This window comes from Syngnathus acus, chromosome 10 (assembly GCF_901709675.1).
Source record: "Syngnathus acus chromosome 10, fSynAcu1.2, whole genome shotgun sequence".
Taxonomy (NCBI): Eukaryota; Metazoa; Chordata; class Actinopteri; order Syngnathiformes; family Syngnathidae; genus Syngnathus; species Syngnathus acus.
In genome coordinates this window covers 21,214,400-21,228,538 of record NC_051095.1, presented here as the reverse complement: position 1 = coordinate 21,228,538, position 14,139 = coordinate 21,214,400, and the positions used below count along the sequence as shown (strand labels likewise).

The window sequence follows — 14,139 nt, the reverse complement described above, 5'->3', positions numbered from 1 at the left end:
TGAGACTTTTAACACTGCCGCTTTTGTCTCGTGGTTTTCGGGTGGATGACCTCGCAATTCCAACACCGTAGTAATTGAAAGGAATTGCACAGTATCCATCTGTAATCCGCAGGATGATTAAATCATGTCTATGTTTATAAGGCTGCAGCAATATTTATCTGAAGAGATGGGTAATATTGCAGAATGTTCACAGTTCAAATACATACAGGCTCCAAATCTCCTTTTTCATTTACTGGTTTCACTGTGTCTTATCATTATTTGTTGTCATTTGTAAAGTGTTTTGCTGCAGCTGTTGGGAAATGGGCTATGTACAATAAATGAAATTCTATTGTGTGCATGTTCTCTCTTTGCCTAAATGGACTTTCACAGAATGTACTGTAGGTCTATTCCTGTTGATGTTAAAACATGCACGCGAGTTTGAAGATTATTGATGTAACATGATTTAAAATGGAGGAATGGATAAAGATGGCTTATATGTCATCTTATATAACCTATCTGATTTATTTCTGATTTTGGTAAAAAATTTAAAAAAAGATTTATTTCATTTTTTACACGTCTCCAGCCCCCCACCAAAAATTCTAGTGTTCAAATTTCTGGTAACATAATTTTGATTGTCTTCCATGACTTCTAATTTTAAAATCGGTTTGTTAAAAGTTCCTAAAAACAATAAAAGGCAGGGACGATTTGACTGACATTGTTAGAAGTATTCTCTATTCATTATTGTCTTTACTGCTGGTCCTCATGAGGGTACAAAAGGCTACACGTAATAAGATGAGGTGGTCCTGTATTTATTTTAACACAAACTGTTGAAAGAAAACTATGGAATGAAATTTGTTTTCCTGGAATAACTCTAAAGGAGTTTTCCATAGTAGTGAGCGGCATTTTTTCCCTGCATTCTTCGCAGATCGAACGCTAGATGGCGTGATTACACCGTAATTGACGCCATGTGTCGGCGAGATAATCTACAGCCAAGTTTCATCTTTCTGAAATGGAAATTAACCAACATCAAGACATTTGGCGTTTAAAAAAAATTAAAAGTGCACTTGAAGGAAGTGAGAATCTCTGCACTGCTGCTGGTACGAACACGAAAGAGGGACCTGCACTCAGGTGTGTGCGCGTGCATGCACGTCGAGAACGCGCGCACATGCCTTGAGCTGACTCGAGCAGTGTTCGATTCGGTGAAGGAGATCTCAACTTGCCACCGTCGTCGGACTTGCTCGCGTGGATGCTGGAGCACGACCCGTTCCTGCACAAGGATGCTGACCCCCAAGACCGCAGAGTCATCAAAATATCGCTGAAACACCGGATCATCGAACTTTTAATGCTTGCATATTAATCTACAGACAGTCGCGTTTAAGTTTGGCGTGCCCATCATGTTTAGTTTAAGAGTCACCAGTGCCCTTTTGTGCGCCTGCCTACTACGGTTGTTCTCCGGCATTAGCGGACAGACGCCGAACTGCCAGGAGGTTCGCGCTGTGTTTCAGACCCTGCACCCGGGATCCAAGTGGGTCCCTGAAACCGCCGTGTCAGGTAACGACTTCACCCCGTGCCTTCACTTTCACAAGCAGGACTTCCGTGAAGAAGCCATCGCTTGTAAACCGGATGTAAATAAAATGCATTATAATTAGTTTCAATCTGCAAAGATAGAAATGTTGGAGTAATGCTCCACGTATGCTTAATATTGTTTGCGCAAAGTTTCAGATTAATAATGATGCATTGAACAAAAACCACGAGTAATGACCTCTGATAAATAGGACTTGTTTGACTGGATAGGCAATCAAGTTTATTGCATATACGATTTAACAAAACGAAACAAAAACACCAATGTGAATGACCCAACGCTTGTAAAACAAGAGATTTTATTTTGAGGACAGTCGCACATGTTCATCATCAGGTGTTTCTGTGTCCATTCTCCTTTCCCTCTATGCTACCAAAATAGGAAAGAGTGGAATAAACTTGAAAAAGGCTGCAATTTAAATAACGTGGAAGAAGCTTGACATGCATTAAAATCATTTTTTTGGCATGCCCTATCTACATTTCATATTCATCTCCCATCTGTGAGCCCATGCAGCTCCAGCGATGTGTTTTCTCCATGCATCCACTTTTAATCAAACACCTTCCACCTGGGCCAGCAGATATCTGACACAGCCGCTGGGAGAAAGATCCAGCACATCCGTAGATATATTGAGCCTCCACAAATCTCAAAGTCTGTTTTTAAGTAAGCAGATAGTTCAAGGAAGCAATGCACCATGCAGTCGGACGGTTCTTCACAGTTGTGGCTTAGTTTACTTTTCCACATGGCCCTGACACCCACAATTGTTATGCATTGTTTATCAGGATGATGTCTCCGACTGGAATATAAAACACAGTATCTACTGCATTGCTTATGTATGGTAGCTCTCCTGAAACCTCTGCAGCACCTTTGATGCAGCTTTCAAGAAAGGTTTAACATGAGTACAATCAAATAAGATGCTGTAAAAGAGATATTAAAACAGCACTGTGTCATTTTATAAACGCTATTCCTATTGTTCTCCTATAGCTAATTTACAGGGGAGAACTGCATTCCCAAACGTTAATACATTGTTTGATATATAGTGCTTTTCGAGATGCTCAATGATGCTTTACAGCAATTGTAAAACATATCGAGAAAAATGTTCACTTTGTTAAAATATTAATTTGGAGCAAGCGTTATCATCGAACACGATGGACAGCTAAAAGATTCATTTGTCTGACAGTCAGCACGGTAGAATAGTCAAGAGGTCAACCAGTCCATCGCCACTTCCCTCGTACCGTGTTCTTTACCAGTAGTAAAGAAAATAATGAATGGACAATGCCTCTGACAGTGTCAATCAAAACAGAACATCTCTGAAAAATGGGTCGGATTTCAATAGATTGTGTCGCTGTACTGTAGACAATGATAAATAAACACACATTCAACTGTGAGTTGTATTAGGAACGGTAAAATTGGTTTCATGCGCAATAGATGATAGTAGTGTGATACAGTCATAAGCATAATGTCATACTTTGAGGTCATTAGATGTGATGAAGAACTGTACTGTATTGGGTTCATGGAGGTGTTTCAAAAAAGTGTGATGATGATGATGTAGGAGAAATGAAACGTCTTCTCACACAACAGCAAATAATCAATGACATTATTCTAATGTTTCCGAAGTGGGAGGTCATTGGATAATTATCTGGATAAAGTGTCAGGCAGGCAGCTGTTGAGGAATAAACAAGTGTAATGAAACATTTTATGTCTATCCTTTCTGGGTACAATTGTTTTTGTTGAGGAGCAGTTTTGCTAATCTATGACTTTATTAAACAATAAAAATAGAACAATGAACACTTTTTTTTTTTAATATAATCAACTTTATATTTTTAATTCACATTGCGTACACGACAAAGCTTTTTCTTGTATAGGGATGTTTTATTGGGGTAATAGGAGCAGGTAGAATCAAATTAATGGGTGCTTTTGATCAGAAAATGTATTTTATTTTCATGCTAAATGTATCTACTAAAGCACATTTATCATCTGGCGCTTGACATGTCTATTTTGTCTGATTTGAAAGTTTAATTCCAGCATATATTTACTCTGAATACGCTATGATTAGCATGGTGTTGCTGACAGTTTAATAAATCTCCCCTGCAGCCTGAAATTAAGTTGATCTTATCAATTGGAGACCATTGTATTGCGTCAAGGTTCTAACCATTTCAGCGTGTGCGCAAAAGGTATGGGACAGTTTTATTCCCTTATTCACTGATTGGTCTGCGCTCTTCCACCAGGAAGGAGAGAGTAGGTTGAGATCAGAAAGCTCGGTGAATTTTTTTCCCCCCCGCAGTTTTGCTCCCAGCTCTTCGATAATCAGTTTGACTGACACTCTGCTGCATCTCCTCACTAAATTGTCAGTCCCTGCCTACCGTTTATTGTCTCAAGTCTGTTTCTCAAGATCAATAGCTCAAAGGGCTAATAGAGATTTTTACAAGGCAATGTTATTTAAAATTGAATTTAAAAGACAATTCTTTTTATTACAGCAGTTTTGCTGTTGATAAACACTTTGCTCATTTACAGTTCAGTCAAGACATCTGGGTAAGGAAAATAGAAAATGCATGTTTGCGTGGATGGTTGTTATGATTTTGCCTTTATACCTCACCACAATTAAGATGAAACAAAAAGATGCCATTGGAGTACACACATTCAGATTTACTTTACCAAGTTTCACAAAAATTGGGCAATTAACATTTCGGAATTACAGCCAATATACTTAGTAAAAAGGTTTAAAAATTCAATTTAATTCAATTTTAAAGGTCCACAAGTAAAATTGGCATTGTCAATATGTTGGCACCAAAGGGTGGAACTCGACACAGCGCTTTCAGAAACAGAGAAGACAAATAGACATTGAAAATTCTGTCAATTAGTCTCACTTTCTCTTTTTAACTTCCCTTAATAGAACTGATATAATTTTTTATCACTGTTTAGCAGGAACAGCAACCCTCGTTCCAGGGAATATGTTTAGATTTCTACTTAGTGCCAGCTAGAATTTATAGTGCTCAATCAAAAAAACAACAACACTATAATTCTAAGTTTATTTATATACATTATCAATACTGAATCACTCGTCTCTATTAAATCTAAAAACATTGGAATGTAGGAAAAACTGTCCACCACCTTCCTGTTCTTATTGCAGCGTCAGAGCCGGTATTCTAAAAATAGTCTTTTGGGAATGGTGTCCTTTGAGGTATCATCCGACAATATTGAAGTTCTGTCACGGTGCTCCTGCAACACCGCTGCGTGGCTACCATTAACAGTATAACGGATCGTTCAATCCGTCTTAACTGTCTGTCTTCCCTCTGGTGCCCGTTTATTAAATGAAATCCAATTATGGAACACGTTGCACATTGAGTTGCCTTGTGTGTGAAATATGCTGTATAAATAAAGCTGCCTTGTCTTTCCTTGCCTACTATCCAGAGAAAGATTCTTGCTGATACTTCTATTGGGAGCCGATTTAAAAAAAAAATAAAATAAAATTGTGAGGCCAATTAGTTATCAATCGATGGGAAAACAACCTTGGGCATCTGCATATTTCATCCTCACCACTCTCATCAGTGGTCGTGTTATCCAAGACCATGCTGGGTTTGTTTGTCTGCAAGTTGTAAATGCTCCCAACTTTGTTGTGGGGATTAAAAAAAAGTTTGTTTTTTTTCTTACTGCAGTAAGAGTGGTCCTGAAGTTTCTCTTGACCAAATTGGTCCCTGTGGAAAACAACACAGCGCAAGATTCAAAACGACTCGTATTTTTAGCAGTTGTTTATTTTTCATTGAGTAACAAGCGCTGAAGAAGAATCGCAAGTTTTTTAGGGCAGGATTTGATCTGATAGCTGCTCTTGGGCTTTGCGAGGGAGAGAGAGCAGCAATTTGGCTTCTTTCCTTGTACTCATCAAGACTCACACCCTTATGTGCCTGTTGATTTCCTGCCAGGTGCTGACCTGCAGGTTTGCCAAACCAAAGGCCCAGCCTGCTGTTCCAAAAAGATGGAGGAGCGCTATCAGTTTGCCGCTCGCAGCAACATGGAGTCCGGCCTGCAGGTTGTCAGCGCTCAACTCAAACGTATTATCATCCAGAATGCTGCCATTTTTCAAGGTAAGTTCTAAGATAACAAATCACCCAACACAGACATGGTTTCAACTCCAGAAGCTTTTTTATGGGACAAATATTGATGATTGTTGTCAGTCACACTTTTGCAGCATAACGTGCATAAAGTGGCAACGTGTTGTTGCTCCAGTCAACGTTCTAACAACAAACGAGGTCTGTTTAAGTGACTTTGGATGTCGTTTGGCTGTAGGTGACAGACATGTTGCTCCAAAAATGGACCCATAACTGGTTACTCACTGTGAAAAGCTGCTACAGTTCAGACAACCACTCAAGGTTAAGAGGTCAGACAGATAGTGAGTAATATGAAAACATTTACATCCAAATTAGGTGAATGGTGCAGGAATTACAACAGTTTGTCTATGTGCCTCACACATTTTAAGGGACCAGAAAATGAATAGTTATTGCCAAATATCGTCATAAAGAGTTACTAAGTCCAACAAATCGGCGTACAGGGTCTGAATTGTCTCAAGGGACACTGCGGCGAATGTGGCCGAAGGAACCTGTGAGACTGACTTTTGTGTAACGAGTCCAGTAAAATGTTTACATACATCAAAACCTCTTCACTGGGTCACCAGGTCGAAACCTTAGGAGGGACAGATGCTCAAAGTTGCTGCTTTCTGATTTCAGCCTCTCAGATGTCATTCTTTCTGATTGACGTGACTGAAGCCAATACGAAAGGCAAATCATAATAACGATTGATATAATAATTAATTTTACTACATAGTTCTAGTGTAGTTTCTTCTTGTGTATTTTCTGGCATGCACTGCTGTGATTTTCAGTTTTTTTCTTGCGCAGGTCAGATTCAGTTCTTGGGTTTGCTATTTTGTATGATGGCCATGTGTAGTTTCGATATGATATTGTTTTGCTGCATCCCGTACATTATATTAGTGTTGGTCAGATTCCAACTTTTTTAGAGGTTGACGTCCTTCCGCCGTGGCTCTTTCCTCCTCCTTTTGTTATTTGAGTCCGTAATATTAGTTTAGGTCATGACGACCATTCGTCATCGTTGTCTTAGGTGTGTTTATTTTGTTGTTTTATATATCTCACTTGCCTGCTCCTATAGTTTTTTCAATAATTGTTTTTGTCTTCTTTGGGATACACGTGCTTGTTGGCTGTCACCAACTTTTACATATTTTGGGATGAGGCATTTAGTATTTACATAAGTATATAAGTCGACAATTCTGAAGATAAAAAATATAATTTGCAGCTCTCAATTGTCCATGCACTGCTCATGGATGTACAAGTGTAAAGTTTTAAGTTGTGTGTGTTTAATATGCCCACCTCAAAGAGGTGCCCATTTTCATGTTTTTCTTTTTTCTTTTCACATACTATTCTTCAATATTTCACACATTTTCCATCTGTTTCTTTTGTTTACTATTTTGGGATTTCTGTGAACACGCACACATGCACACACACACACACACACACACACACACACACACACACACACACACACACACACACACACACACACACACACACACACACGGCAATTAAGACATTGGGTTTAATGGGGACTGTGGGGTTTGCTCCACTTGGTCTTGTACAGCTAACAACATTAGAGACCGCTGCACTTTCCTAGAAGGGGTTCAATACTAATTGCTTTAGCAAAGGGCCGCAGAGAACTCCCAAAACATCCCCCGCACTGAAATCCTTTTAACATCCTAGTCTTATCTGTCTCTCTCTACTCCCTCTATCGTCCTCTTCTCCCTCAGACCGTGTCATCCTCTCTCTCCATCTCTGTCTCAGTCAATCTATTTGACTTGCTCGGTCTTTCTCTCCTCATGTGTTCACCAGTCTTGAGAATTGAGCGCATGCTATTTGCTGTTCTCTGTTTTCTCCCCTCCAACACTCAATCCTAGCACAGATCAAAAGGCTTCTTCTCGCCACTCGCCGATCTCCAGCTCTGCATCGCCATCCCCTTGCCGCTCCACCTGCTCCGCGTGCTTTTTTCCAAACCTTACTTGTACAAAAGAGGTGGCAAAAGTAATCACACTCTGTACTTGGGTTGAAGTAGAGATACTTGTGTAAACTAATACATAGTCTCTTAGATCGATAATAGGGCGTAGCTAATTTGCTCGGACTTTCCAATATTGCACGGCTCGCATACACATTGCCTTGTTTGCTCTTCGGACTCTAGTAAACCCTGGCTAATATCCTGATGGCATTATTTCCATAGAAATAGTGTGCAGTGGAATATTTGCAGCTTTGACTCTGATTTGTGATGGACTCAAATTTCATTTTGAATCCCATTAGCAAGATCATCATATCAACTTCCCCTGCGTGTTATGATTGCCTCGCTCGTAATGGCTCGATGCTTTCAATTTTGTTCAAAACGAGACTCTGTGAACCTGGGCATGGTGCTCATCTTTAAAATTTTAAATGAGAAGTCAAACCTTCGCATGCTGGGAATTTAATTTCATAAATGAATTATGAATATTTTGTTAGCGTGTAAGGACATGATACTGCACCGTGGCAGTGGAAATAAATTGATACAACAATCTCATTGCAGCAGTCTGCCAATGCTAAGTTGGAGATGAAAGTTACAACAAATATACTTTGAATACACAAACACAGGAATATTCAGAAGACACTTGATTTGAACTGTACCTAGTATTAAGACTATTATCATATGGTAATCATTCCAGAGTCATTGACTGTTTCTTTAAAAAATTGATAATAGAAATATGCCATAACTCTCACCACCATAGTACCTTATTCAGGGACTCTGACATTCCATTTTGCGCAAAATAAGTCTATGACTGTTAATACCCATCTAATTGTTTTCTTCCCCTCAAATATGTGTTGCAGTAACAAGCTGAAGATGTTTTAAAATCGAAAAATGTTTGTATTCGAAAATCCCAAATGTACATATTTCAAATAATCTCCTTTTAAATGTAAAAAAATACGAGTTAATTTCTTCTCTTATTTCTTATTTTGGTTCAATCGCACGTTGATGTGCAGCGGAGCAAGCGGGATTTGTGTACTTGTGTAAAACTGTCGGCTCAGTTTCATCTCAGTTCATCGCTCCTTTGCAGCTGGGGGGAACAATCCTGATCCTCAGGGCAGTCACACCCAAATCCAAGGAGCAACCCCAATTAATAAACATGAGATGACAGCATTGGCCTGAATTGTTATAATGTCATGCATAGATATCTGAGCGGGTGAGTGTGATATCTGCTAAAGTGGGCCAGCTAGCTCAGTGCTCCTGTAGCCTCGATTGGTGCGCTGTTCTCAAGGTCAGAGCATAGATGATTTCGGGTCATATTTTGCCAAGAACAATCTAGGAATATGAGAGTTTTTATGTTTCTTCTATGAACTGAAGAACTCTTTGCATGGTAAAAAAAGTCTGAGTAATGGACTCGCTTGCCAGCAGTCCAAAAGTGTCTCCTTATAAAAATGTGTGCCACATTATGAAGTGCAAAATATGACAACGGAGCCCTCTGACCATTAAGAACTGAAGTTATACATCAAGCAAGAATGGAAAAGTATTGCATCTTCAAAGCTTCAACAACGGATGCCCTCAGTTTCCAATCGCATATTGAGTTTCGATAAAAGGAAAGGTGATCTAACCCAGCCCGACTTTTTCAAACGTGTTACGGGCATCAAGTGAGTGAATTCTAATACCGTATTACTGGTGGCTAGCATGTTTAGCATCTCATTAGCAGCCTCAAATATTCGATCGACTTCTTTTGTAATTAGCACAACAACCTGTTACGACCTGACCTTGAGTGTAATTTGCCCTCGTGTGTCTCCAGTAGTGCTGAATGGACATTTTCAGTGGCGGTATCCCAAAACAAGATTTAACAAGAGGGGGAATCTCGGCAGGCTCCGGTAGCCAATAATCAAAATCGGACCCAGTTACCCCCCAGCATCTATTCTCTAAGTCAGCATATTTGCTGTTCTCTTAACCATAAATGGTGCAGGTCAGTCTTGCCATCATCTACTTTGCATCACTTCCACCATGCAGTTATTTTGTCTACCAAAGTAGTTTCCCCTCAGTCATCCCATAAAGACTGGTGGGGTGTACAGTATGCAAGCTGCGAGAAGTTGTTTACGTGCTGCCCTGGGCCAATCTAATAACCTAATGATGTAGAGAGGCACGTTTCCTGTGTCCAATGGGCTCCTTGGAGCATCATTTAGACACAATGGGGTACACCAAGCATTACCACATCATCTTCCATCAACCTGCAATTTAACTTGAACTTAATTGCCGTTGAGTGTATTTTCTCATGATGCCCATCACACATTAGTTTTTGCATGCACTCTCTCTGGGAAACAATTTTACAAAGTAATACTATGTGGTGTGTACTATGTGGTGTGTGCATACTCCCTAAGTGTGCAGCGCTTTTGCTTTTAGTTCAAAGGAGTCACCAAGGAGTTTGTCTCTATGCAGTGAATTGCCTCAGAGAACACTTTAGTGTGTGAGTCTGACAAACAGCATAGAAAAATGTACCTGTGAATCCACCCCAACTGTGATCTTTTTTTTTTCTTCCCTTCATTATCCATTTGTGGATTGAGTCAAATATATCTGGTTTATGTCCCCAGAGGCAAATGCAAAATTGATGCATTTTGTCACTCGATTAGGATGACAAACTTTGCACATTTAGTAGCTGAAAATAATTTTTATACACATACATAAGCATTTATATTTATGGTACCAGCCTGGGTAAGAATCCATCGGGAGGTTGAATCTTCGATTTTAGAGGAGCACTTTGTCGACCAGCCATGGAATAGCGGAGATTAATTTCTGGATAACTAGCCTAGGCTAGTTAAGTGGAAGAGATGAGGTGGGGGTCTTTTTTCATGTAGTAATGTATGCCTTTAAGTAGTTTATAAACATTAATTCAAAATAGGTTATGAAATATATGCTTCCCGATGATATATTTTCAATGTATAATTGATATTTTCATCCAATTTTCATATATTCCTCCACTTGAGTGATATTAAGCACACAAATACACTACTGGTACATTTAGAAAAGATTGAAACATTGACAATTTTACCGAATTACACACAATCATACTGTTAACTTATTTAACATTTATAAAATAGGAACCTGACATTCATTGTTCTTATTTTTTTGGTGTCCTGTGTTTTCGAGTTTCAACACGGAATTGCTGTGAAATAATCAAACAATAACACAGGGGGATTTATTCAGACTGCTTAGATATGACATTGAAAGTATAAAATCTCTTTTTCCTCAACAATGTGAATCACCTTGAATCATGTGAATCAGTTAACACATTTTACTCAGATTTCACTTTGTTTTTATTTATGGTCAATGTTCTCATTTTTCTTTGTTTGGTTACTCAAAAGAGTGTCTTATCCCAACAGGCTCGAAGTAGGTTGCCAAGCTCTCCTTTCTCCACAGGAGGCCCCGGCCGGCTTCCTTCTTAACAAAAGAGCTCGGCACCCTGGTTGAAGTGCATTCAAAATACGTATACCTTTTTAATCACAGTGTCTTTTTATTTGACCAACCCAAACATGACAGCTGTCTCTCTGTTGATAATAGTTCAGCCAATCAGCGCTAGCGCTGCATGGGGTAAAAATTCTTCAAAAGTGGAAATATGAAAGAAAAGAGAGCCTCTTTCACACATGCACACACTTTGGTCTGCTCATCTTACATGTGAGCTTAACAAAGGGCTGTTCCGTCTCAGAGCGAGTGTGTTATGTTGTATTCATCCTGAGCTGATCTCTGGTGTGAGGGATTTTTTTTCCCCCGACTTCTCGTTTTGAATATAAATGAGACACAAGACAACCTGGTAACTTTTGTTAACATTTCTAAAGCGTTTAAATGTGTTGTCATAGTTTCCCCCTGATGAACAGAGAAAAAAAAAAGTCATTGAATTTAACGTGAGTTTTCGAAATAGAGTAGTTCCCGTGTAAGGCATACTGTTATGCATTTTCTAATCCCAAAATATGACAGATCTGCCTCATTAGATTAATTTATTCTAGCACAAAAAAACAATTTCAATTCCGTCTTTGTGTCGCTATTTTTGTGGGGGAGAAGAGATGATTTCTGTTCATCTGCACGATTCCTGTATACCACGCTGTGTTTTTTATGCTGATGTGACCCAAAATTGTCATGAGTGGTTTTTCAGGACAAGCCTGGTAGCTCTTGGTGTTTGAGCCACATTTTAATGATGCGCCCTGTTGCATGCCTCTCGAGCTGAATTTCATCATGGAGGAAAAAACAAACAGTGCAGTGAGGATCAAAGTGTCATTTGAAATGCTCTCATCAAACATAGCAGAAGGGACTGACAGCTCCTCCCATCTCCAGCTGAGAAAAAGAGCTTTTGTTTCTCGAGCTGTCTGATGACAAGTTCATGAGTTTGGATGGAGAGCGGAAAAGAGAAGGAATGCACCATATTGAAACATGCACAAGTGCAATGAGTAAATGAGCTGCTTCAAAGGAACCCACGGTATTTCCATATGTCACATTTTCTGCCAAATGGATACCAAATTGCTTGCAGACATGTCTTTAGATCAACAAGCTAAGTTGATGCAAATTTAGAAGCCGAGTGGTTGCCAGTCAATCACACGGCACGTACAAAAAAAGAACTATTCAGACTAACATTCACACCTATTGGCAAAATGCATGAAAAAACATTATAAATAAAACTCTCTGCTCTTGATAAAAAGTGATGCGTTTGGAGCCGCTGGAGTTTTATCTCTTTGAATGTGAGTCAGCTTTCTTCACGTAACTTCCGATGTCTCTCAACACCTCTTTTTGAAGCTGCTGCTTCTTTTGGAATGAGTAAAACTAAACATGAACCGAGGCGATTCTTTGATGCCCTGAGTTTCGCTGAGGACGTGCACAATATATTGATCTTACATCACACATGACAGCAATTGAAACTTTTTGTTCAACTTTTTCATGACTATTTTGATCAAATTCTCAATTGTAGACATTGCGGGGTGTTTTTGTCATCATGTTAATTTCCTGTCATTTTTGATTGACCGTGAGAAATCACATGGCTCTTACTCAAATTTGCCTATGACCGAACAGGATTCCTGTTGAATCAAATCTTTGTTATCGTTGTGTCCTAGCTGCAAAGGTTGCTGAGTCTGTTCAAGTCAAAGCCATCACACCTTTTGATCAAACGCTTTTGAGTTTAGTGAGTTCAAACTCACCCAGGCCACAAGGTGTTTGCCTGTCTATCATTGTCTTTGTGCTCACTTTTTGTCAGGTTGTGATTTGGGACTTCTGCTCCGGGATTAATCTTCAAGGTTTTGTTGCTTATGAAAAGCATCTTAGGCTTTTGTAAAGTGCACTCTGCTGTCACTTTAATCGCACGTCTCACTTGTTTGAGACTGAGTCGGGTTGTAGTGTGAGCGTTAAAACCAAGTGAGTAGGGTTCTGTGAGTTGTTCACTTTAGTTCTCTTCACCTTATGACCTCACTGCTTGTCCTCTGCTTTTGACCATCTGCCACAAGAGAGATGCATATTTAATATCTGCTCATGAAATATTGAAATGCTTATGCAACATGAGCTCAGCCAAGCCATGGTTGGGTGGAGGGGTCGAGCTTTTGGAAAAACAAAGTCAAGGGTAAATAGCAATAGACCTCTGCCAAGGCCAAATAATCCTAAACCTGTCCGTCTCATGTCTTGGTTGAAAAGAAAATGACATACTCTCTTAACGTTTGAATGGGGGTAAGCAACAACAATGACACATTGACAGCTATTTCTTTTTTTATTTAGAAAATTTGATAACTGATGAATTGACTTGTAGTTTTGCCAAAAAGTCTTCATTCTTTAACAATCCTGAAGCCAATAGGCAGTTGATACCCCAAAATTGGTGTATTGGGATCAGAGATGGCAGTAATTTTTCCCCTTTTGTTTACTTCAGTAACATTTTGGACAAACTGTACTTTTATGAATTGTTTGAATGCAATATACTTTTTACATTCACATGGGTATTTTTGCAATGAAAGAAATCCTACTTTTGCTACGTAGCACTGACCTACTGTACTATACATTCTGCTTACCACTTTCATTCTTAATATTTTTAAATCTATCAATCATTGCATGTGTGATCTACAGAGAAACTACTGCCTTACGCCACTGTCACAGGACTATTTCACCAATTCAATGTAACCACGAGCGACGTTTGACTCCACTTTATCAATCAAACGGAAACAATCACATGACTTCTCACAGTCGCTGTGGCCCCAGCTGCCTTGAAAAGTTTTCAAAGTGACTAATTTACATAAAATATTATGGAAACAATCATTCGATCTATAAAGCGCTGAGTTGGATTGTTCCTGATTTTCTATGTAATTGCTGCCTGTAAGCCTATTGTGCTGTTTTGAGAGCATGAACAAAGTTAATTAGTAGCACTTCATGTGGTCGCATTTGCCTAATTTATATAATATTGTCAAGATTTAAGTTATTATAGGGTTAGTTAAAATGATGTCCTTGAAATTGCATCGTCCTAACACTGTCTTTTTGATTTTCATGCTACAATGGAAAAAATGATGTGTTGA

At 39.1% G+C, this 14,139-nt stretch overlaps 1 protein-coding gene across 1 annotated transcript in view; it reads left to right on the top strand.

Annotated features, from left to right (window-relative positions):
- The first annotated feature begins 1,022 nt into the window (after positions 1-1,022).
- Positions 1,023-14,139, top strand: part of gpc3 (glypican 3) — an 89,153-nt gene continuing 76,036 nt past the window's right edge. Inside the window, exons 1-2 of the mRNA XM_037260667.1 lie at positions 1,023-1,530; positions 5,476-5,637. Of these exons, the coding sequence (XP_037116562.1) occupies positions 1,374-1,530; positions 5,476-5,637 (319 nt within the window). The 5' untranslated portion in view covers positions 1,023-1,373. The remainder of the gene's footprint in view (positions 1,531-5,475; positions 5,638-14,139) is intronic.